Here is a 27,090-nt window from a genome sequence, read left to right as displayed (position 1 = left end):
AATATTTCTCTTTATGATAACAGGAATCAAACTTGCCTTGTACATGGTTGGCAAGCCTTCTGCCGCTGAGCTACAACCACAGAATCAATCTCAAGTTTCAATTACATCAACTAGCCAGACCTCGTGGCACAAGCCAGTATACACAGGAGGCTGAGGTAAGAGCCATAATTTCAATGTCTGACTGGGTTCAGAGCACAAGTGTAAGACCAGCCTAGGCAATTTGGAGATGTAGCTCAAGTCGGTAGAGTACTTGCCTAGAATATTTAAGGCCTTTGGCTAAATACCTGGTATACAATAAGTAAATAACTAAATTATATACATTAATTCATTTAAAATAATTTTGAGGTAATTTTAAAGGGAGAAAAAAACACCGGGCGGTGGTGGCGCACACCTTTAATCCCAGCACTTGGGAGGCAGAGGCAGGCGGATTTCTGAGTTCGAGGCCAGCCTGGTCTACAGAGTGAGTTCCAGAACAGCCAGGGCTATACAGAGAAACCCTGTCTCGAAAAAACAAACAAAAACAAAAAAAAGGGAGAAAAAAAATCCACTACTTTATATTTCTATTATCCTTACAAATTCTTATACCAGTCTACAGAAGCCCTTGAATAGTTACAACCAAACAAGCTGAAATACAATATGGACAAAGATGACACTATATTTGTTACTACCCTAAAGACATCTCTAGTTTCATGTGCTACTGATAATAGTATAATGTTCACTAGTACTTAGGACACTGCTAGACACCTAATAAATATGCTTTACTAATTAGTACTTATTACCAACCTAATAAGGCCTTTTGTGTCTTTTTTAATAAAAGAAACCACTTTATAGGTTAAGCTTTGGAATATGAATTAAAATGCTATACACAGAACTAGAGTAACTGAAAAACAAAGCAATAATGTATCTTTTAGTCACTCTAGTCTGTGTAAGTCCTGTGTGCAAATCACTGACAGTTTTTTAAGGCCTGGGTCAAATATCTCAGAGCCTTCTAATGCTAAACCATTTCCTTTCACTTACTCACTAGGACTGTTAGCCTTGATGCCCAGCACACCTGAAGTCCTTCCTTTGACCTTGGCCTAGGCCACCTGCTCTTTGAGTCTCCAGTGGTAGAAATGCTCTTAAGTCTACCATATGCCCCTTTAGGGTTCTTCTGGTTCAGCAACCTCCTGTTCAAATGTTAGGGCAGACCTAAACAGTTATCAAGATGAGAATACTGTATTTTATAAATATGAGACCACTACCAGGCAACTAGAATTCAGGCGGCTAGAAATTTATAAATGATCTGTGATTTAGTGTAAGTGAAGAATTAAGTTTCCTTTTGGCACACTGAAAACAGGGGAGCAAGCTGTGCAAGACTGAGTAAGGGCTCCCATGACATCCTGGTTCTTTCATCCAGGACCTTGTCGTAGAAGCCACGATCTTTTGCTGAATCTGTTTCCTCATCTGTTCTGGGCATAGTACCATGGTACCCCACAGATTTGCTATTCTTAAATGTTCACTGGCTTACATGTCTATCTTTCCAGGTGGTGGAGAGCTATTTGAAGGAAGAGAAATGTAGACGCACCCACTTTTCTGTAATCTAGCGTAAGGCTCACAGAAAACACTGAAGGAGGTTGAGAATGGAACTGGTTTGTAACTGATTCATCTCCACTCATTTCATCTGTTTGGTTTTCTATTGCACATAGAATGAAAGTTTCTCAATGACAAACAACATGGACAATTATCCTGCAACTCCCATATCACCTGACACAGCCGGAAAAATACGACACATCTAAAAGTTTCCCTGAGTTTAACTTTAGGCCAAAGTCAACAGTGGCATGGATGATCAAAACAATGCCCAGCTCTGTGGACTCTGACATCGTGGAGCTCAACAGCAGAGCAGGTGCTGAGCACGTGCAAGGCCTGGCTTCATTCTCCAGCACCAAAGGAAGAAAAGGGGGAGAGGGAGAATGTGATCTAGGGGACAGGGGCTAGATTGTGTAATGATCTTTGCAAGTTATAAACGCATCTAGGAATTAGCAAGACAAACTGAAAACAGTTGCTATGCTAACTGCTCAGGAACTAAGACTCTCATTTGTTTTGTCATTAGGTTTTTACATTTTTGGGAAAATATGAAAAGAAATACAGTAGCATTCTAGGACTTTCAATGAACACAGAACAGAACAAGTTTATGTTCCAAGTTTATCACCATCTTTGTGATGAACATAACTCATGTGGATCAAACACTGAGGCAAAATGAAAAGATGATTTGACATAAAGTGTACCCATTCATTCACTCTAAGCCCAAAAACTACTGGACAACAGCTGGGAACTCTTATTTACAGGTTCTGGGCCAGTGACACTGTCTCTGAGGCTTACAGCCTAGCTCTGCCCAGCATAAGGCAGTAATTCCTGACCACACTTGAAATGTGGCTGGCCCCAACTGGAATTTGTGTTCAAAGATTTAACATTCCTAAAAGAATGTAAAATTACCAGTTCTATGTTAATGATATGATAAAATGATATGGATTAAATAAAAATATTAACATCATGCCTTGTTTTTCATGTGGTTGCTACAAAACTTTAAGTTTGTAGCTCCTGTTTCTCCCAGATAGTGCCAAAGTTAATCTAACTGCTAACTTCTGTTGTTCTCATGATCTACTCTAATTAAACGGCTGGGTGAGAGTGGCTGACCAGTACCTGATAAATGCTGGGCATTCTGTCAAGGAGCCGCTAGAGCTGCGCCAAGTAAGTTACTTCTCTCTCCACAGATCTCCTTCTTATAGCCCCGCCCAAGAGTGACTCCGCATATCAGAAACCCATTTCATTTTTAAAAATCACAGGAATTTGTCAAGGCAGGAACCAAACACTGGTTTTCATCATGTGGCATATAGCACAGGTTCCTCGACCTTGACAAAATGACATTTGGTTTTAGTCTAAAGTCTCTGACTCCCCCAACAAGTTTTCTGCTGATACAACCATCCACAGGTGTGGGTTGCCTGCTTCCAAAAACTCTAACTGGAAAACAGAGGAGAAGGGTTTCAGAGTGAGCTCCGCAGTAAAGAGTCACAGAGCCAAGCCCAAAGACCAGCATCCAATTCCTGGAATGTACATCACACACACACACACACACACACACACACACATACAATGTAAAAATGTAGAAGTGAGAAATGAAAAATGAACCTACATGCTGAGGTGATCTGAACATCCAGAAGAGACATGTACCTGTGGGACCTGGACATCTGAGCCATTTTCTTTCCTGAGACAAGCATCTGCACGAACTCAGGGGTAAACAGGAGCTATAGTAACTAGGGAAGTGGGTTTGAATTTGTAGCAGAAACCAGCTAGCTCTCTGAGATTATATAACAGATGGTTAGGTCATTTCCAATGTTCTCATGATTACAAATAATATTGTAATAAAGTTTCTTCTATGTATTCATATGAAAACAGATGAATAAATCTAGAAAGAACTTTCGGGTCAAAGAAACATGCATTTCAAATATTTAGAGATAAAATTATTGTAGAGCTGTATTGTTCCTCCAACAGCTGAAATGAACCAATTTATACTCCCTCCTAAATACGTGTATGAAAGTGTATATTTTGTTCTTTTTTTTGAGATAGGGTCTTAAGTAGCCCAGGATTACCTCAAGCTCTCCACATAGCCCAGGCTGATTGGAACTACTGAGCCTCCTACTTCCAGAATGCTGGGATGACATGGGTCACCATGCCCAATGTTCACAGTGTAGGGGATGAAACTCAGAACTTCATGAATGACAAACAAGTATGCCACCAACTGAGCTATATACCCCTTCCAACACTACTGTCTTCCTATCTGCCTTTATTGAGACAGGGTCTGGGTACGCAGTCTGGGCCAGCCTTTAACTCTGTTGAGGCAAGATCTCACTATATAGCATTGGCTGACCTGAAATACATTCTTTAGACCAGAAAAGCCTAAAACTCATAGAAACCTGTTTATACCTCTTTAATGCAAGGATTAAAGGCATATACCACCACATCTAGACAAGCCTCAGACTCTTCATCGGCTTCTTCTGCTTCCCCAGAGTGCAGCCCAGAAAAATATTTTTTAAAGATTTATTTCCTATGTGTATGAGTGCCTAGATGTATATATGTTGTGTACCTACAGTTGCCTAAGGGGGGTCAGAAAGAGACATCAGATCCTCTGGAACTAGAGTTATAGACAATTGTGAGCTGCCATGTGGGTGCTGGGAAACTAATTAATTAAATCTTAATCACTGAGCCATCTCTCCAGACCCCCAGCAAATACATTTTTTATTATCCTATTCAAGTTTTAACTGAAATTTAATAGAACAAGGTTGAAGAGATGATACTGAATGGATTAGTCTTGCTTAATTTAATTCAGTGAGGACGCTGGTCAAATTTCACTTCTAAATTAGACATTTCTTCTTGGTTTCTTGTTAATGGTCTACCAATAAAATACTAAATTTTGTTCCTTATCAGAAAAAGGTATGTTTTTTAAATAAAATTTGTATTGAAATGTTACATACAGAAAGGGACACATAAGGCCACAGTGTGACACATTTTAATAAAAAAGAATGCTTAAATTTTTGTTAAGTTTTGATATTGGGGGGGTGTCATATTTTTCTTTGAACCTTTTAGTGTAGGTACTACCAACTCGCAGAAGCTTGCCCTTCATGATCACAGCACCCTCCGATGCACCTCTTTACCCTAGACTATTGTGAGCTGCTATATGGATGCCGGGAATTAACCTGGGTCCGCCACAAGAGCCACCAAGCTTTTAATCTCTGATCCATTTCTCCAACCCCATTAGTTTTTCTGTCAATCATAAAACTAGCAGTCTCTTTATAGCTTTATTTTATCTTATGTGTGCATTCCCAAATAATATTTAAAGTGTATAATAAAATGATATAGTAGCTGGGTGGTGGCATATGCCTTTTTAGCACTTGGGAGGCAGAGGTAGGAGGATCTCTGAGTTGGAGGCCAGCCTGGTCTACAAAGCAAGTTCCAGGACAGCCAGGGCTATACAGAGACACTGTCTCGAAAAACCAAAATAAAAAGATGTAGTACATACTCTTTTGAGTTCTTATTTATGACTGTTCCAAGGCTTCCTTTACGTTGTTGTTGAAGATGGTGTACGTAGTCTGCTCCTCTCCACTGTTGAGTGGCATCTCTCTGTGTGAGTGTGCGGCCCAGTTTACTTAGTCTACTTCTGTGAACAGACACTTAGGTGCTTTCAATCTGTGGCTCTTAACATTGAGATAAACATTCTCATACATGTTTACAGATGTACAGGGGCCACAATGCTGTTGGCTATAAATCCAGAAATTGAATTCCTGGGTCTTAAAGGAAATCCTTATTAGATGAGGCCATAGTTTTTCAGAATGGCTGGAACGATTGCCATAGTTGCTGACAGCAGGAGACTCCCTCAGTCCCACACGCCTGCCAATACTGGGCACAGTCACTGCTCCCATTTGAACACTTCCTGTTAGTCTACAAACCTATCTCACACTCCAACACACATTTCTCTCATTGCTGAGGAAACTGAGCACTTTTTAAAAATCTTTTTAGACAGGGTCTCTCTGTGTAGTCCTGGCTGTTCTGTAACTCACAGAGATCCTCTGGCTTCTGCCTCCTAGAATGCTGAGATTAAAGGCATACATCACCATGCCCAACCAAGTTGAACACTTTTTACGTTAGTTGGGCATCTGGAATTTTTCTTTCAGTAAATGCCTACTCCAGACTTTTACACATTCTTATAGAAAGATGTCTTTTAGAAATCCTGATTTGTATAAATTCATTGTATATGCCTAAAACAAGGATGCTTGTTTTTCACCTATATATTTCATTATTATTAAAATCTTGTATTTTTACTAAAGATTTATTTTTGCTTATGTATATGTGTGTGTTGTATACGCATTTGTGTATGTGCATGTGTGTAAGGGCATTGGTATGTGTGCAAGAAGGCCCAAGGCTGACTCCAGGAGTCTCCCTTCCTTCCTCTTGCTGCCTGAGGAAAACTTTCTGTTCGTTTCTCATCCACCTGGTCTAACTGGCCAGCTTGCTCTTGGACCTACTGCCTCAGTCTTCCCAGAACTGGAATTACAGGCAGGCTGCTATGCCCCCTGGCACATTTTGAGGGATCCAAACTGGTCCTTAGACATGCACAGCAAGCACTTTATTCACTAAACAAAAAATTTTGAGACTTTTAGCACTAGTTCCAACTGTTTAATGTTAGTTATAGAATGCAATACATATGTATACATACATATTTACACAATTCCTCTACACTGTTAGAAATCACTATAATTATATTTAGCTTCACAGCTAAGTTTTAGTAGAGTCTCTACACAGTACTTCACATATTCAAACCTTCCTCGTTTTGGATTTTTATGTTACCAGAAGAATCTTTCCAACTAATTTTCCCAAAATGAGTGTACAGCATAAACTTCAGATCTCTTATTTATTATTTTGACTCCCCCTACCTTAAGCAGAATTTATCTACAAAATCGCTTCCCCTAAGAACACTGGATGCAATCAATCATCTTTAGTGTCTGTGTTGCATGTTAGAAACCCAGGCCAGTCTTGAGTCTGATGAGTGAATAGTTCACTAATGGATCTGTGAGGACACCGCTCGATAGAAGCCACCATAGGTGGCTGCTTCATTTGTTCACCTTAAGACATCCATATCAAGTTCCTCTTTAGTGTCTGTGAGCCTGACATTAACAAAATGAAAGTCAGGCATAATTGTGACACTTCTAGAAATCTCTGTGAGTTGAGGCCATTGAGTTTCAGGCAAGCCAGAGCTACTTAATGAGACCCTGTCTTAAAGATGAAATAAAAACTAGTCACAAAAAAAAAAAAATCAAACTATGTATGGTGGCACATGCCTTTAATTCTACCACTCATGAGGCAGACAGATGGATCGATGAATTCAAGGCTACCATGGTCTGTATAATGAGTTCCAGGACAGCAAAGGAGATATCTCAAGACTTAGTCTTAAAAAAATAACAAAAAACAAACAAATTTAACTAATTAATTTAATTAATTAATTAATTTAGGCATTCATAAGGCAAAGGCAGGCAGATCTCTGTGTGTTCAAGGCCAGCTACATCTGGAGAGTAGGTTCTAGGCCAGATAGGGCTATATAGTGAGATACTGTTTCAAAACAAACAAGCAAATAAAAATAAATTCTCTGATCTCAATCATACATCAACTGTATTATATTCAGTGTTGGTTTCTCAGTTGATGTAATTCCATTTTTAAGACAGCGCTGTGTAGCCCAGGCTGTTGCAGAACTCACCAAACAGCTGATGTTGACCTGATCCTTCTGCCTCCACCTTGTAAGTTTCAGGATACAGTGTGTCCAGCATGTGTAGTTTTCAATCAGCTTTACCGTACTGAGACCTGAATTCAGGCAGGCAAGCACTCTACCACTGGGCTCCTTTCCCCAAATCCACTGTTTTTAACTACTTTGAAATTCCTCAACAATAAAAAACAATAGCAGCTAATAGTAATCAAAGTTTCTAAATGTAGTTTAAAACTTGGTAAATACTCTCTCTTGATGTTTCTATCTATTACTAACATCCTAGCTTTACAAATAAGGAAATGGAGGGAAATGAGAAGTAAGCAAGCACTTGCCCAACGTCAACGTCATATTGGCAAATGGCAGAGCCTAGACTCCGATGCAGGTAATCTGACTCCACACTTCCTTTTTCTGTTGTTCTCAATAGAATTATAGTGACACATTATCATTTATTTTTTTTTCATTATCAATGATATTGGAGAACTGAGGAAGTGTATACTTTGTTTACTACTTTAAGATGGAAATCCAGTGTTTCAATACACCAGAACTGTTTTCATCATACCACACCGTTAGTTGGTAGAAAACTCTTTTGAGAAGATGCAGGATCTAGTTACAGAAAATAGACTCTATGAAACTGTTTTCAACCAAAGCAAAATGTTTCCAAAATGAAAGGCCTGAAAATATTTTGAAAGACTATTTAAAGTATAAATAAGGTGGGTTTTTTTTTAAAAAAGAAAACACCTAATGAATTATTGAGAAAGCATTTATTTTCATGTTCTCAACAATTTACTTACAACTACAACAGTTGAGGATACACTAAAATTTACACCCATGCTTTTCCATGACCACAGCTGTATAATTCGATCTAACTCAATCTACCTCTCACATGCACTATACTACCACACAGAGATGAGCTCAGAGCAGCTGCCCCACTGCCCCGCCCCTGTTCTGGCAGAACTTCCAGCCTGAGGGGAGGCACACACAAGGGAACAGAACTCCATGTGGTCAGTGCTGGTGCTGTACAGGTTGTACACAGAAGGTGACATCAGAACAAAGTGGGGACAGATTTTTAAGTTTCCCTAGAAGTATCTGTTCAACTTATTGTTAAAGAACCAGAAGTTTTTTTTCTGGAAATACTTCTTAAAAGTGTTGAGGGATAATCAACTAGTGGTTTCCAAATCAATGAGCTTATCACGTACTCCTAAACTCTGCCCTGTGATTATCTATGCCATGCCTAGTGACAAGAAGTATGACGCCAGGCGGTGGTGGCGCATGCCTTTAATCCCAGCACTTGGGAGGCAGAGGCAGGCAGATTTCTGAGTTCGAGGCCAGCCTGGTCTACAGAGTGAGTTCCAGGACAGCCAGGACTACACAGAGAAACCCTGTCTCGAAACCCCCCCCCCCAAAAAAAAGAAGAAGAAGTATGTCACACAGAAAACCTGGAAGTTACTTTTTAAAAAGATTATTTTTATTCAATGTGTACAAGCATTTTGCCTTCAGTATGCATGTGCCCTGGGTGTCTGCCTGGTGCCCACAGAGGCACACTTTCCTAGGTTTCCCCTCCTGCTCTTCATTAGTGATCAAGTCTCTAACTCAGCACATGCATAATTCAAGTTCCCACCTCCCCACATCCCTACTACTGCCGCCTCACTTCAGGCTGGAGCTTTCCTCACCTTAGTAACTGTAATCATTATCTCTGTACTAGCTACAAGACCAAGTCTGACCCTGAAAACTCCCCTTCAGTGGTGCTTGCTTTATCTGGCCCCTTCCAGATTCTGGCTGCCATATCCCACTGTGCTAAACTTTCTACAGACCTTTGAAAGCATCTACACAAACACCATATTCAACCTCTCTGGCACCTGTGTCTGCAATTTTACCCTTCCCTCACAAAAACCCACTTAGGTTTACGTAACTTATCTGAGAAACCAAATGATACTATTCTTCATTGTCTGATGACTTCCCATTTGCTGATGAGAAACCTCTCTGTGTGCTCCACTACCTTAACAGGACACTGTCACAAATAACTCATTCCAATCACTCTGCAATTGCCCATTCACCTGGTTCTCTAGATCTGCATCATCGATCTATCCAGTACAGTAACTGCTACATGGGAAGCTATCCAGAGACGTCGAGTGAAGGGATGAAAGATGAACAGAGTTAAACCTAAGAAAGCTGATGGGACAATCAGAGATCATGGAGAAAGGACAGAACACTGAGTTTCCACCTTTAATGGGTAGAAATAAGGAAACACGGAAGGGAACAAAATGGACAAAGAGGAGGAAGCAGAAAACATCTAGGATCACACACACAGTGTTGTGACCCATGGGAAGAGAAACATTAAGATGCAGGTGGCAGACAGCATCAAACACTGAAACTAGGCAAAGGAGAAAAGACAGACAAGGCCACTGCTTCTAAGGAGGCTACTGGTGATCCTTATACCCAGAATGCCGAGCCTGCTCCCACCTCAGTCTGCTTGGCATTGTCTATCATCAATTTGCTCAGCCATTCTGAATTTAGGACTTACAAATATCCAGTGGTATAAAACTTACCTGTGCAGTGTTTTCCCACATGATTAATTTTTTAAAAAATGGAAATTATTTAAAAAAAACCAAAAAACCACCATCCAGATAGAACCAGATTTGTTTTTACTATTTCTTTTGACATTTTTTTTTAATTCTATTTTTTTTTTTTTTTTTAGGTTTTTCCAGACAGGGTTTCTCTGTGTAGCCCTGGTTGTCCTGGAACTCACTCTATAGACCAGGCTGGCCTTGAACTCAGTCTTTTGACATTTTATATTTTTATAGAATTCTACACAATTTTTAAGTTTTTTTAAAATGTGTCTGAGTGCTTGCCTGCAAGTATGTGCACCACATGCACACCTAATGCTTGCAGAAGCCAAAGAAGGGCGTCAGCTCTTCTGGAAGTGGTATAATGCTTGTTAGCCACCATGTGGGTGATGGCAACTGAAGGGTCTTCTGCAAGAGCAACAAGTGCTCTTATCTTCTGAGCCCTCTCTCCAGCCTCACATAATTGCTTTTTCATTAAACCCTAATGTCCTAATTATTTTTCTTTTGGTGGTGGCGGCATGGTCTCATGTGGTTTTGGCTCCTCGAACTAAGTTCCAGGAGACAACCTTGAACTTCTGATCGTCCTGCCTCTACCTCCCTTTCAAGTGTTAGAATTAAAAGTGGTACCACTTTTGCCTTTATTTGCTTTGGAAGTGTTTTGTTTGTTTTACTTTTATTGTATTTATTTTGTGTAGAAGAGAGTAGTTTTGTTTTGAGTATATATGGAGGTCAGAGGACAACTTGTGGGTGTTTCTTTTCTTGTTCCACCATGTGGGTGCCAGGTATTGTGAATTGGTGTCAAGTCTGAGCCATCTCCCTGGCCCTATACTTGGTTTCAGGATAGGTGACTTTGGGCATGCTCAATTTAAGCACCCCACCAATTGAGCTTCATCTTCAACCCTTGTTCTGGTTCTTTAGACAGAGTGTCTGTCATTCTGCAGTGTCATTCTAGGATGGCCTAGAATTCACTATGCAACTCAGGCTGGCCTATACTATAAAGGGACATCTTCCAGCCTCAGCCTCCCAATTTCTGGAATTATAGACCTAAACCACCATGCCTGGCCTTAAGTTATTTCTTAATTATGCTTATATTTAGTAAGTATGAGTACTTAATGCTACATTGCTTATGAAGCCTAATTTATGCTTATTTCAGACTAAGTTAAATTTCTTAGCTTAAAAAAATCAATAAATTAGTATTTTAATTTAAAAAGAAAATATTACAGAACTAAACATCTTTTCTTGCTAAGCTACTTATCTATATTATTTTTCCACCCCATACTAAAGTATCTTTGACATTTACCAGTAACGTTATTTGTGCTGAGAGGCACCCTGCTACACTGAATTTCTTATCTTGACCCATTCAGGCCTGGTTTTAAGTCTGTTCATGTTCCAGGGTTTGGCTGCTAAAAATATGTTAAAAACTAGATATGGGACCATCTACAGCAGCTGTGAAATTTACCTCAGGTGTGGTCTTTGTTGTTTGTTTGTTTTTGAGAAATCATCTTTCTGTCTAACCCTGGCTCTTCTGGAACTTGCTATGTGGCTTGGAATTCACTGATATGCCTGCTTTAAAGGTGTGTGTTGCTACACGCAGCTTAGGTTTTTTATTTAATCTCTTCAGTTAAAATTAGATGAATGACTTGTAAGTAATTTAATAAGGTCTTAATTACAACATCGAGCATGCCTGTTTGATAATTTGCTATAGCTAAAAAAAAAAAAGAAAAGAAAAGAAAAGAAAAACTGTGAGCTAGACTTTTCAATCCCCCTCAGAGTAACTTTTTACTCAGAACAGTCTACAGCTGACAGAAAAGTAGTCAGCAGAAACAGTGTAGACTCTGAAAAGAAGAGCTGTCCTGTCAAACACATCAGCAGCTTCCAAGTTGATAAATTTTGCTAGTTAAGTCTAATAGCACATAAAAGCTCACATTTAAGCTTTCTTTTCCCATTTCCTTGCCAACATGGATTGCTTTAACCTTCCCACCTAATGAGTAAAATACTTTATTATTTTACTTATTGAATTTGTGACAGTAGTGAATTAATGAAGTTTATATTTCCTGGCATTTATTTTTAACCTTTTATTACATTTATATATTATTTATTTATAAATTACATGTGTTGTATGTGGGTGTGTGCACATGCTGGACCACAGCACATGTGTAGAAGTCAAGACAACTTGTGGAGAGTAGTTTCTGTTTCTACCATGTGGGTCCCAGAGATCAAACTCAGGTGGCCAAGCCTGGCAACAAGCACTTTTACCCTCTAAGTCATTTTGCTTTCCCAACTAACATTTTTTAATGTCTTGACTATTCCTACACATTCATTTATTTTTCTAGTAGGTACACACTACTAGTTTCTGGGAGCACTTTATATTCAGATTAATGACCTGTTATAAATGCTTCCCATGGCAATGTCTTTATTTATGATGTTTGATACACAGGCTTTTTAGTTAGACTGTCACATCATCATTTATTCCTTCCTTAGAATCACATCCTACACTTGAAGGGTTTTTTTGTTGTTTTTTTGTTTTTGTTTTTGTTTTTTTTTTTTGATGTGATTATGGTGGACTACCACTGATACTGGTGAGGTAATCTACTCTACTATCTAAGATATATTAAGGGAATCTACTTCCCCAAAACGTATCAGTACAATTCCAACAGTGGTCAATATAAAACATAAATTTAAAACTAAGGCCTAGACTTTTTTTTCTTCAATTTTAGCTGTTAAGACAACTTAAAGAAAACAGTTTTGAATTTAGAAAATCCATTCAAAATTCCCTTCAACCCACAGGAAGCACAGACCTCTTGCTAGTTATCACCCACCTCTCAAGAACCTGTTAGGGATCCTTATGATGGGACAGGACTGAATGAAGCGCCTCCTAACTGGGTCCCATCGTATTTTCTTCTTACCTGTCACCACAATTATCAGCAGTAAGTCAGACACATACAACACATGGCAAATAATACATAGTTACTGTATTATAAAGACAGAAAAACAGGAAACAAAACAATACTTGAATACAGAAGGAAAGTGATATAAAGTATCATTTAACTCTGAAGTTAAAATGACATAATACATAAGCAGTGATGAAAGTTTTCAACTCTTATCCCCAACAACACAATCATGTGCACCTTTTTAAAGCTGTTCAATAGCATGTGCACTCAAATAATCACCAATGCCATCTTGTGGCAAAAATTTACCAGGAATTTTAGAAGCAATTAGAAAGAACAACAGTCTTTTAAAGCCAATGAAGCCAAAAGGAGCTCCACCCAAAAGCATCAGGCACAACCCAGGCTCCTCTGCTCAAGGTTTCTTTTACTAGTTACAAAGCAATGGATACTGACCTTTAATAAGAAATCTGCTGGTCTTAAAGATTAAAACTAGATGACAGCCAAGTCAAACAAAACATTTACTATCTGGGCACCTCCATGTAGCATAGGGAGGAGGAGTACATATGCCTTCTAGGAAGGAAATTAGTTCCACGCTAATCCCAATTCAAATTTGTTTTCTTACAAAACAGAAGAAAAATGTAATGGACTCATAGAACTGTTCAATGGAGCAATTTTCTCTCTTTTCAAAGTTTTGAGGGCTGGAGAGATGGCTCAGTGGTTAAGAGCACTGACTGCACTTCCAGAGGTCCTGAGTTCAAATCCCAGCAACCACATGGTGGCTCACAACCATCTGTAATGAGATCTGATGCCCTCTTCTGGTGTGTCTGAAGACAGCTACAGTGTATTCATATATAATAAATAAATAAATCTTTAAAAAAAAAAAAAAGTTTTGATACTTCCCATTAAAACAGCTCTTGTCAAAAAACCAAACATTGCTTGCACAGCACATAAAGTTTATATTACATCATATAATTCCCTCAGCAATCCAGAACTAGCTCCACACTCATTTCTTTCTTTCTTTTTTTTTTTTAAGGCACCTGCTATGCCTGCATCCCTGTTTTAAGACCTAGAGTTGCAAAAGAAGGATATGACTCATCCTACCTAGAAGAACTCCTGCTCAGGTAAGCAAAGGACTTGTATAGATAATCACATTACAGTGAGGTAAGTGAGGGCTATAAAACCCCTTGCAGATCTTATCATAGCCAACATGGAAGAAAGGAAGCCGAAGGAAACTGACTGATGGAATGTGAGGGCCCAGCCTAAACATCCTGTCTTCCTACTACATCACACCTACTCTGGCTCCAATTCCCTAGAAAGAGAATGGGTTTTGCTTTAAGCGATTGGAGATGTATTCAGATGATCATCAGAAGGTCTAGCTTGCTTATTCAAACACTCTGACATGGAGAAACACAAATTCTGTTTAATGCAGTAATATGACCTTCACAATACTGTGGAGAAAAGAGACTTGTGGGGAAATTATATATCTGGCAAAAATATCTAAAATCTTTTAAGACTGTGGTTCCCAAATGTTGGTCTCTAGTTCACTGCTAGGTGAAAATTCCCAGCCCAATAAAATGAGAAAAATATGGACAAAAAGCTAAAATATTCTCTTCAAAGGTCTATTCTTTTTTAATTGTTAAATATTCTTTCTTTTTCTAAGAGAATGATGATAGAAAATTGTATTGGTTATATTTTTACATATCTTTGCTTAGAAAAATAGAAAATTTGCAAACAAAAATTTACTCTAAAATACACACACACACATATATATTTTTAAATATACAGACTGAACCACTGCTTTGAATCAATATGATACACCATTGATGACACGTGAGTCCTACACAGGAAGCCATACTGCCAAAGGATACTAACACACATTATAACCTTCCCTTACTCTCATTTATTTTCCAATTAGAAAGACAAGACAGACACACAAAACCTCTGAATAGCAATACAAGACAGAATATAACAAGTGGTTAGCTTAAAATTTGACATTTTTATGTATCAAAAGTATTAAAGTGTACATACCCTTTGACCCAGCTATTCCACTTCTAGGAATATATTCCTAAAGAAACAACCATAGATGCATGGAAAGATGTTTGGACAAAGATATTAACTATGGTAATATTTATAATGATAAAAATTATAAATACTTACAACTCCCAACAAGAGGGAGACGGTTAAGTATGTTAGTTAAACATACTTAGATACTTCATGTGCTACATACCACTTAAAAGTTTATATAAGGCTAAAAACATTAACAAGCATTTATAATATATTGCAAATGAACCAGTTACAAAGTAGCATTATAGTATGATATAATCTTAGTAAAAAAAAAGTTTATGGTCATGAAAAATACAAACAAGATTTTTAACAAATTTTTATTGTGACTATCTTTGGGTAGATTTTATGAGTGATTTTGGTTTTTTCCACTTTGTTCTTGCCTTTATTTTCCAAGCTTTTGAAAACACATTATTTTTGGACTGGAAAAAGACAATACCATATTACTTTAATTTTAGAAAATATAATTTAAAAGAATACTGGAAAGAAACACACCAAACTGTTAAACAGTGAGTTATGACTAAGGTTGGAGTAATTATTCTTTTTATGTCAGCTAAAAATTTGATAGCATATTATTTATAGAAAATAATATAATCATATGAATTTTCCTTTTGCTTCTTTGAGATAGGACCTCCTTGTATAGGCTTGGCTACCCTGGAACTTACTATATAGACCAGGCTGGTTTGGAACTCACAGAGATCCACCTGTCTCTTCCTTGCTTGAATTAAAGATATGTTCTATCACATCTGGCTGCCTTGTGAAATTTAAAACTACTTTAGAATATAGAAATAACAAAAAAATTAGTGAATCAAAGCTATAACCAAAAATCGTTTGGAGGGCTGGGTGTGTAGCTCAGTATAGAGCACACTTGGCCAGTATGAACAGGACCCTGGGGCTAAACCTAAGCACCCAGCCCTGTTTTGTTTTATTAGAACTTCTGTTAAACATCTTTGGCATGTTTCTCTCACAGCAACCAACATTATTTCTGCCACAGATGAAGCTAAGGCTAACTTCATGGAAGTTATCCAGTCAAAATGGATGCTGACTGTAGGACCATGTGCTCTTCTTCACCCAAAGAGCAGAGATGAGAGAGAGGGCAAGGGGGTGGGGGCAGAGGAGGAAAAATAAAGAATAAAGGGGAAAAGGAGGAAAGGGGAGAAGAGGGCACAGGAACATAACAATAACAACAATAATGCGGCACATGCACTTTTTTATTTTTACAGAAACACACACCTTTTAAATTTCATAAATTTATTCCTGACCTAAACTTCAATTCATTACAGTTTACACAAACATTAAGCTGCTTGTGGTGATAATTAAGCAAACTACCAATCTCCATTAGTGCTTATTTTAAAATAAACCTTCACAAAGAAAAACATAATTTCTCCAATCATTTAACCAATATTTAATCTGCTACCATAATTTTCTTCTTTTAACAAAATTTGCTTCACCATAATCACTAAAATTAAAACTTTAGCAAGACACAAGCTAACTCAGCTTCTCCGCAATTTCATAAATAAAGTCATCTTTTTATAAATATACAGAGATAGTGCTTTCAATCCCTTGGGAGGCAGAGGCAGCTGGATCTGAGTTCGAGGCCAGTGTGGTTTACAGGGTGTGCTACAGCACAGCCATAGCTATACAGAGAAACCCTGTTGGGGGTAGGGGAGGCCTACACAAGAAAGAACAAAACAGCAACAACAAATCCCCTAATAGACTAACTATAGGAGTCAGTGAGAGATAAAGAGAAGAAAGGGAAAGCTTAGAGAAGAGACTCAGAAATCAGTCCAATAACAACCAGGAGTGGGTGAGAGGCAGCTTTACTAGTTTAAACAGCTGAACTAAGATCACAGAGGCAGGTAGCAGAAAGAGCTGAAACAGTCTATATAACTCACCACATTGGTGATTGGTGATACACAGAAGTTCTATTCTAGACCAATCACTCCCACCTATTTGTCTCCTTGAGCCAAGTGTTTAAAAAGAGATATTTGTTCTCAGATGAGACTCGTGGCAATGACCAAGAGTATGCTCCCCAGGTAGGAACAAGATGAGTAGTTGGCTCTAAGAGCCCTACGTGGATATCAGCATTCTGACAGATTAAGGGCAGCTACACTAGAGAATGGTCAGTATCAGATACATTCCAGCTCACCACTCATCCAGTGTCAACTCTCCTCCCTGCCACAATCAGTGGGATCTGTGCAAAACACTGAGGGAAAGTCACAGCAATGCTAGCAAAGATTCTCAAAGCAGGATGAACCAGCATAAAATCAAGACCCAAACATGGTAAGTCAGAAGCAAAATGTTAAGATACCAAAGAGAAATCATCTCTATCAAAATTTGAAGTACTGTTTTTTTTTCTTTACAGAAATGAACAAATGAATCTTCATATGGAAATAGAAGGAGCCCAAAACACCACAACAATCTGAAAGAGAAGCTGGAAGACGAGCATGACACTTCACTCCCACACTTACAATGGTACAGTTTAAAGCAGAGGGACTGGCATAAGGAAGAACACTCATAAACAAACGATTCTCAGTAAGAACTCAGTGCTTTGGCTGCATGTGCCTGTACTCCCAGCACTCACATGGAGGGCAGAGCCAGGAGGATCACTAGGAGTTTGAGGCCAGCCCAGTCTACATGCAAAGTTCCAGAACAGCCAAGACTACATAGTCAGACAGTGTATCAACCAAAAATAAATAAATAAATAAATAAATAAATAAATAAATAAATAAATGTATGTCAGAGTTCAGAGTTAAACACAAACATCTATTATCCATTAATTTTTGAGAAGTGACAAGGAAGGGGCTGGTGAGATGGCTCAGCGGTTAAGAGCACTGACTGCTCTTCTAGAGGTCATGAGTTCAAATCCCAGCAACCACATGGTGGCTCACAACCATCTGCAATGAGATCTGATGCCCTCATATGGGTGTCTGGAGACAGCTACAGTGTACTCATAATAAATAAATAAATAATCTAAAAAAAAAAGTTTAAAAAAAAAAAAGAAGAGAAGTGACAAGGAAGTTAACTGATTAATTCTTACAGGTAACAAGAATCATCTTTCCAACTCACTCTACAACTACATACATTTGTATCTAGCATTTTTTTGGGGGAGGGGTGGGTGGAGACTGTCGTTCTCACTCTGTGGCCAGGTTTAAGTTGGCTATGAGTCTCCTTTTCTGCCTCCTGAGGCTGGGATTATAGGCATGCACCACCATGTTCAACCTTTAAACCTAGAATTCTACACTTAATCCCTTTTTCATGTATGAAGAAGAACATTTTTGGATTTGTAAGGACACAATAAAATTGCTCCCACAGAACTCTGAAAAGGGAATCATTCAACATATACATATGAAATAAAAATAATAATTAACATAATTAACAGAATATAAGTGACCAGGGAAGCATCAAAACTTAGTAGACGCAGGGCAGTGGTGGCGCACGCCTTTAATCCCAGCACTTGGGAAGCAGAGGCAGGCAAATTTCTGAGTTTGAGACCAGCCTGGTCTACAGAGTGAGTTCCAGGACAGCCAGAGATACACAGAGAAACCCTGTCTCGAAAAAAACAAAAACAAACAAAACAAAACAAACAAACAAAAAAACACCTTAGTATGCATCGGCTGACTGGGAAATAACAAATTACTGATATTCATAACTGCAATTAGCTTGAGCTAGATAGAGGGGAAACCCTCAAAACATACACATAAAAAGCCAAGGTATGATGGAGCTAGCACCCAAAAAGCAGATCTCTGAGTCTGAGGCAAGCCTGGTCTACTTAGTGAGTTCCAGGCCAGCCAAGGTTACATAATGACCCCATCTCAAAAACCAAGCAAACAAAACCCCAAACAAGAAATACACACACACACACACACACACACACACACACACGACTAGGTACATCTTTTGCTAAAAAAGTCTTTGATTTTAGTTTCTCTCAAAACTGACCTGGAGGGGCTGGAAAGATGGCTCAGTGGTTAAGGACACATGTTGCTCTTGCAGAGGACCCACAATCAGTTCCCAGCACCCATATGGTAGCTATACATAATTCTAGTTCCAGGGTACCCAGTACCCTCTTCTGACCTAAGGGATACCAAGCACATATATAGTGCACATACATATAGCCAGGTATATATACTGGCTAGTTTTATGTCAGCTTGACACAAGCTAGTCATCTAAAAGGAGAAAACGTCAATTGAGAAAACACGTTCATAAGATCCAACTGCATATAAGCCTGTAGGGCATTTTCTTTGTGTGCGTGTGTGTGTGCGTGTGTGTGTGTGTGTGTGTGTGTGTGTGTGTGACAGAGATAGAGACAGAGACAGAGAGTGAATGTGTTTGTGTTACGCTGGGCTGGTAGCCTATGTATGTTTGTGTGTGTGTGCATGTATGTATGTACCTGGTGGCCTGTGTATGTTTGTGTGTGTGCATGTAATGTATGTACCCCTGGGCTGGTGGCCTGTGTATGTTTGTGTGTGTGCATGTATGTATGTACCCCGGGCTGGTGGCCTGTGTATGTTTGTGTGTGTGCATGTATGTATGTACCCCTGGGCTGGTGGCCTGGGTCCCTTAAGAAAGCAGATTGAGAAAGCTCTTCATCAGCTCCTCCATCCAAGTTCCTTCTCTGTTTGACTACATTCGATGATAGACTGTGCTGTGGAAATGTAAATGAAATAAACTCTTTCCTCCCTAAATTGCTGTTGGTTATAGTGTTTCATCACAGCAACAGAAACCCTAATGAAGACAGGAGGCAAAAACCCATACACACATAATAATTATTGTTCAAAACTGTGTGCCATATCAAAACAAGTACAGTTGAAAAAAAACATAGCAGCCAGGCAGTGGTGGCGCACACCTTTAATCCCAGCACTTGGGAGGCAGAGACAGGTGGATTTCTGAGTTTGAGGCCAGCCTGGTCTACAGAGTGAGTTCCAGGACAGCCAGAGCCACACAGAGAAACCCTGTCTCCAAAAACAAAACAAAAAAGAAAAGAAAAGAAAAGAAAAGAAAAGAAAAGAAAAGAAAAGAAAAGAAAAGAAAAGAAAAAAACGGTAGCACTGAATATTAGTGAGCATGCATAAAAATTAGGTCATGTAAACACTACCAGGTGTGGTAATACATAATCCAGGCACCTGGAAAGTAGAAGCAGAATATCTGTAAGTCTGAAGTTAGCACGGTCTACATAGTGAGTTCCAGGACAGCCAGGGCTACATAGTGAGATCCTGTCTCAAACTGTCTCCTGAGAAAAAGAAAGGAAAAAAAGAAAGGAAGGAAGGAAGGAAGGAAGGAAGGAAGGAAGGAAGGAGGAAAGAAGGAAGAAAAGAAGGAAGAAGGAAGGAAGGAAGGAAGGAAGGAAGGAAAGAAGGAAGGAAAGAAGGAAGGAAAGAAGAAAAGGAAGGAAGGGAGGGAAAGAAAGAAACTGAGTTACACAGTCACCCTGAAAAGGACATCACAGTAAGGCTAGAAACAGGTGCTTACTAGAGAACAAGGCAATTACGTTCTTATCCCAAATAAGTGAAATCTTATGTTCACATAAAATATATACACAAAGCTCATGACAAATTTATTCACGGATAGTTAAAATATGAAGCAACTCCAATTTCCTTCAGTGAGTGGTTAAGCAAATGGATCCGTCTATGAAATGTTGGCATGTGGAACAAATTGGGTAGGACAGAAGGGAATTATAAAGGGTAAGATGCACCAGTTTACCAAAGCATTTCCATAGTTAATCTTGAGGTCAGCGTAGCTGGATTTAGGGTGTGTGTTTGTGAGGCTGTTTTCAGAGAAAAAGACCCACTATGAATATAGGTGACCCAATATTATAGGCTGGGATACAGATGGAATAAAGAGCAGAAAAGAGACCCCTGAACAGGCTGTGGGAGTGTGAATAATGGTCCCAGAGTCTCATATATCTGCGTGCTTGGTCTCATATGAAGAACTGCTTGGAAGGATTAGGAGGTGTGGAGGAATGCCACTGGGGGTGGGGATGGGAGTGGGCCTGAGGTTTCAAAGCTCATACCAGAACCAGAGTCTTTCTGTCACTGCTGCCTGTGAAACAGGGTGGAAAGCCCTCAGCTCCAAGGACAGTCCTGCCTCCATGCTTCCCATATGATGATAATGAACAAAACCTCTGCAACTGTAAGCAAGCCTTCAAGAGCTGCCTTGGTCATGATGTCTCCTCATAGCAATAACAGTGACTAAGACACAGACATTCTTCTTTACTGCTTCCTGCCTACCATACTTGTTGGTTGAACAGCCAAACCAACATACTTCTACAACAATATTCCACCTTAGCATAGCCCCAGAAACCATGGAACCAAGGACTGTGGACAGAAACATCTCAAGTCATAAGTCATCTCAAGATAACGTTTCTCCTTTAAAGTTGTTTCTCTGGTGTTCGTCATAGTAATAAAAAATTAACACACATGCATGCACACACACATACAAATACACAAGCACACACACAAAGATGCCTCCAGAGAAGTAGGGCTATTGCTACCATTTGGTTCTGTCGCCTTTGTACCTGGTTTGTAGGAGGAATTCAGAAGCGTTTGGCAGAAGTCCTAGAACTACTACAAGCTACTTTAATTCTGGTAGGAAGTCAAAACCTTGCAGTAGAGACAGCTCAGGGTATGGCATGGACATTGCTGAGTGCTTTTTGAACAGTTAACAAGTAGAAAACTGGGCAGTTTGGTCAGGAGACAAAAAGCATATGTAAGTCAAAACCAATGAAGCTGTAGTTGCTGACAAGAGAAGCCCCTCTAAAAAGCTGTGCATCTTACAAAAGGACAATGGGGAAAATGCCTCAAGGGCATCTTGGGCAATGGCTGGGGCCACACTCAGGACCCACCTTCGATGGGCTCAATGGTACAGACTGTGCTTTGAGAAGAGAGCTCTAGAGCTCCCTGTTCACACCTGGCTGCCCAGCAAGTGTTTCTCTGAGGTCCACAGCCCAAGAGTGAGGAGACCAGAGCAGCAATTACATAGTGAGACTCTTCCTTAAACTAGTGGCAGACCTTGGGGTCATCATGACACTAGAGGATTGTGGTTTTTTTAATTTAGAAGGAAAGCCAAAGATTACCATGCTTGGGTGACAGTGAGATCATTGCATGGAGGCCTATGATTTTTGTTTTGTTTTGTTTTTCCAATCTTGTTTTCCAACAAGTCATTCATGTACCACTTTTAAAAAGATTTTTATTTTTTATTATGTGTATGTGTGTGCTCATATGTGGGTGTAGAGGCCAGAGACATGACATCTCCTGTGGCTAGAGTTATAGGTGGTTGTGAGCTGCCACCTAGCATGGGTACTGGAAACTTAATTCTGGAAGAGCAGCAAGTACTCTTAACTGTTCAGCCTCTCAGATGACACTTTGAACCTGGACTCGTTGGCAATGCTGGAAACAGGAGGATTATGGGGACTCCTAGAGATGTGCTAATATATTTTGCAATCTGAAATAGACATGAACCCTTTAAATGGGGGGAGGGGGAGAAGAGGGGGCAGAGGTAGAAATGACAAGCTTAAAGAGATGTATCTGATGATAAGCTGACAAGAGGTGGGCTTGGATTTGTGATGCTTAATTTTAATCATCAACCTTACTGAACTGAGAAACACCTAGGAGGGCTGGAGAGTTGTTGGCTCAGTGATTAAGAGCACTTGTTCTTGCAAAGGACTTAGATTTAATTTCCAACATGTACACAGAGGTTTACCACCTCCTCAGGCATCAGGCATGCATATGGAGCCACAGACATACACATAGACAAAATGCTCATACACACAAAATAATAAATCTAAAAAAAAAAAAAAAAAACCAATTAAGCAAATGAGAGAGGGGAAACCCACTAGATTAGTAAAGCACACCTCTGAGTGCTTCTGTGAAGGCATTAATTCCCAGGAGATTAATTAGGAGGGGATAGGGAGGACCTGCTCTGAATGAGACGGCACCATTTATACAGGATGGGGGACCTGCTGAAGTAGAAGGAATGATAAAAACCTAACATGTAATACTCCACTCCACAAAGTTCCCAGAGTGAGCAGGTGTCCACCTGAAGAGGTATCACTAAAACTTCACAAGAGAAAATTTTGGTTTAGTATTGATTACCTGCTAAATAAATGACTTTCTTTTATATATCATTGGTTTTAAATTTCTGCCTTTTGCTCTTAAAAAAGAAACTATAAGCCAGGCAGTGGTGGCACACACCTTTAATCTCAGCACTTGGGAGGCAGAGGCAGGTGGATTTCTGAGTTCGAGGCCAGCATGGTCTACAGAGTGAGTTCCAGGACAGCCAGGGCTACACAGAGAAACCCTGTCTTGAAAAAAAACAAAAAAACAAAAAACAAAAAAAGAAACTATAAGTCAGGCATGTCAAGGCATTCTTGTAACCAAGAAATCTGAACTCAAGACCAGACATGGTAGCACAATTTAAATTCCAGCACTCAAGAAGGAGAGGCAGGCAGATCTCTGGGAGTTCAATACCAGCCTAGTCTGTAATATTAAGCTCCAGTATAGCCAGGGCTACATAGTGGACACACACACACACACACACACACACACACACAGAGAGAGAGAGAGAGAGAGAGAGAGAGACAGAGAGACAGAGACAGAGACAGAGACAGAGAGAGACAGACAGAGAGACAGACGGGGTGAGGGAGGAAGGGAGAGAGAGAGGGGGAGAGAGAGAGAGAGAGAGAGAGAAAGAGAGAGAGAGATCTAAATCCACATCCACATCTTAGCTCTTCCTTCCTGAAGAGGAAGAGTACTCCTTAGGGAGCTTCAGTTTCATTTCAAATCCTTTGTGAAATAAAGTACTACATAAACAGTAAATTAGAATATAATTCATACTGCCATGTTGTATTATGGTCTAGTTTGATTAGCCACAGCATTGTACATATACATGTAAACACTGCACACATTCCTAACATGTAGCAAAATTTCAGCAGAGCCACTGTATCTGGAATGAATTCCAGAATGGTGGTACCTAGGCTTTGAAGTAGCCTTTTGTCAATAGTTGTTATTTGAGATTTTATGGGGTTGTTGCTTTGAAGGATTCTCAGAGCTTTTGCACAGCTTTGAAACATGACTGGCCAACTAGGATGTCTCATATGGCTGAGAACTTCTCTCAAGACAACCCCTGAATCAGATAAGAGGCTTTGGTATATGGAAACTGATTTGCTTAAAATGTCTTTTGTGTAACAATAAAGAGGCTCTGGAAAAAAGTTTTGAGGTTCAGTCCTTGAGAGGCTGATTTCCCTGCTGCTAAGAAGCCTAAATTCATCCCGCAGTGTCTGTCTTTTGTCAGTCGTCCCACGGATCCCAGTCCACTGACACTAGGGCTATTAGAACTCATTCAATCCCCTCCACAACTCCGATACTGATACTACCATGGCTCCCAGTTTACAGATGAAGATACTAATAACAGTGAGATTTGTACAAGAACACTCAAGTTGTACCAAGTGAAGAGTCTGGAATTTAAAGGCTTTGGGGTTTTTTGTTTGTTTGTTTTGGCTTGCTTGCTTGTTTGAGAAAGACCTCTGCATGAAGCTATAGTTTACCTGTAATCTCTATTATGCAGCTCAGGCTGCCCGTAAACTCTTTCTGTCTCACTTTCCCAAGTTCTGGATTACAGGAATTATGCATCACCAAGCCCAGCTAAACCAGAGCATGTGAATCTAAATTTCTCTTACTTACTATACACTCATGCTCTTGATTATAGTTCAGTTTGGCACCTAAACAGGTATGTTTAATAAAGGCATTTAATCAATACTTGCTGAATGAAGACGAAGACACTGATTCTCAGTAAGAGCAGTCTTCTAATCCTCCAAAGGAGTTACTCTTCCATGATTCTGATATTTTATCTATTGCACTGAGGATTGCCAAATCTCATTAAAAAATCAAAAGCAGAGTAGGTCATTGTGACTAACAGAATAAGGTAATGTTTTCTATCACACCAAAATTTCAGGAGTTAAACAAAACAAATCCTATTAATTAAGAACAACTGTGGTGAGCCTTTAATGGTGGCAAAGACCTGTAATTCCAGTACTTAGGAAATAAAAGCAGGACAGTCCCTGATTTGAGTTTGCATTTGAGGCCCACCTAGGCTACACAAGACCCTCTTCAAAACAATCAAACACACTGATAACCTCAACATATACTTGGATGATGTCTTTATAACCCTAGCTACAGTGTTAGGAGACACTGACTACTTATTCTCCTCTACTGTACTTCCCTAATAGTAAAAATTGCGAACACATCTTTAAGCAGTATAGTGAGGCAAAAGCAACTTTCTGCCTGTGGTGCTTTGAGTGAAAATGGCCCCCAAAGGTTGATAGGGAGTGACACTTTTAGCAGGCATGGCATGCTGACGTAGGTGTGGCCTTCTTGAAGGAAGTATGTCACTGAGGGTGGGCTTTGAGGTCTCAGATTCTCAAGCCAGGCCAGTGGCTGTCTCTTCCCACTGCCTGCAGATCTTAGCTCCTTCTCCAGCACCATGTCTGCCTATAAGCCACCATGATGATAATGGACTAAACCTCTGAAACCATAAGCCAATCCAAATTAATTGTTTTCCTTTATAAGAGTTGTTGTGGTCATGGTGTCTTTTCACAGCAATGGAAACCCTAAGATACCGCCTCTAGACATTGGACATGCTATCTCTTCTAAGTTTAACCACAGCTTACATACATTTATGCTAAGCACTGTGTTTTTATACATACTCATTTATAAATTATCTCAACTATGTGGGGACTACCAGAGGGAAAAACAGGTAAATGGGCAGAAATGGCTAGTTCTCAATTTTCCTGTTGCTTGATATTTCTGTTCTTTCTGAACAGCCTGGTGGTCCTTTCTGCTTTACACAGCTTTCTCTTGCCATATTTCAGTAGTTTTCTTTCATTTTCTTATTCCTTCAACATTATTCTTATTTTTTATAAAACAAGGCAGGCTATCATAAACATTTCTTCTGTAAATACGAAGTAATCATAGCATAGTAAGGAACACCTTCTACTCTTGAGCTAGTCTTTGTCATTTTGGTTTTATCATTCAAGCATCCTCTTTCTGAAAAAAAAAAAAAAAAACAAACGTGGGCTCGTTAGGTGAGGAGTTTTTGTCTTTGGGGAAAAGAAAGGGCACAAACAGATATGACACTCATCTACATAAATGACTGATTCTTGGCTAGAGTATCCTTGAGAAATAAGCTAAAATTTACATATTTACATATATTAATCAAAAAGTATAATTCATAAATCTGTTAGATTGAAGCATTACATCTGAATCAAATAAATACAAAATTCCTGAGAACACTCTGGTTTAAAAATAATATCATCATATTCTTAATGTTTATGAATATCTGCCAAGATTTCAACATAAAACTCTACCCATATCTGGAGACGTGCGTGGCTCAGTGATTAAGAACACTTGCTGCTCTTCCAGAAGACCTAGGTCCGATTTTAACTCCAGTTCCTGGGAATCTGAAGCCCTCTTTCTGGCCTTCTTGAGCACCAGGTAGGCATGTGGTGCACATACAAACATGTAAGCAGAGCACATATAAAATACACATATCTTTAAAAAAATTAAAACTAGGGCTGGTGAGATGGCTCAGTGGTTAAGAGCACTGACTGCTCTTCCAGAGGTCATGAGTTCAAATCCCAGCAACCACATGGTGGCTCACAACCATCTGCAATGAGATCTGATGCCCTCTTGTGGGGTGTCTGAAGACAGCTATAGTGTACTTAAATAAATAAATAAAGTTTAAAAAAAAAAAATTAAAACTAAAAAACAAACAAAAACAAATAACAACTCCACCCTTTTGGCTGGTCTCTCAAGCCCCCAAATCCTCCAACTCTCAAAGGAATTGCAAATACTTACAGGTCCTTATAACTACCCACTACAATGGCTACTGAGACTCTAGACTAGAAAAACAAAACCGGGCTGGAGAGATGGCTCAGTGGTTAAGAGCACTGACTGCACTTCCAGAGGTCCTGAGTTCAAATCCCAGCAACCACATGGTGGCTCACAACCATCTGTAATGAGATCTGATGCCCTCTTCTGGTGTGTCTGAAGACAGCTACAGTGTATTCATATATAATAAATAAATAAATCTTTAAAAAAAAAAGAAAAACAAAACCAAAAACCCAGATTGACAGCTTTCTTTCCATAAGGCTGGAAATTAAACTCAGGCTGGAGGAGGAACAGTTCAGTGGTTAGAGTACTAACTGCCCTTGAAAAAGACTGGGGTTTGATTCCCAACACCCATGTGGAGGCTCACAACCACCTGTAATTCCAGCTGGGGAGTGGGGGGCCCA

General features: G+C 39.4%; 1 protein-coding gene across 2 annotated transcripts in view; it reads right to left on the bottom strand.

Annotated features, from left to right (window-relative positions):
• The window catches only part of Klhdc10 (kelch domain containing 10), a 60,831-nt gene that overhangs the window by 18,407 nt on the left and 15,334 nt on the right, over positions 1–27,090 (bottom strand). Inside the window, exon 2 of one of the 2 annotated variants that reach the window (XM_028762602.1) lies at positions 12,672–12,758. The exons of the other annotated variant lie outside the window; for it this stretch is intronic. Coding sequence (XP_028618435.1) covers positions 12,672–12,758 — 87 coding nt within the window. The remainder of the gene's footprint in view (positions 1–12,671; positions 12,759–27,090) is intronic. 2 annotated transcript variants of the gene reach the window in all.

The sequence above is a fragment of the Grammomys surdaster genome, unplaced genomic scaffold (genome assembly GCF_004785775.1).
Source record: "Grammomys surdaster isolate TR1022 unplaced genomic scaffold, NIH_TR_1.0 134, whole genome shotgun sequence".
Lineage (NCBI taxonomy): Eukaryota > Metazoa > Chordata > Mammalia > Rodentia > Muridae > Grammomys > Grammomys surdaster.
The sequence above is the reverse complement of the archived record's forward strand: the minus strand, read 5'-3'. Positions and strand labels throughout refer to the sequence as shown.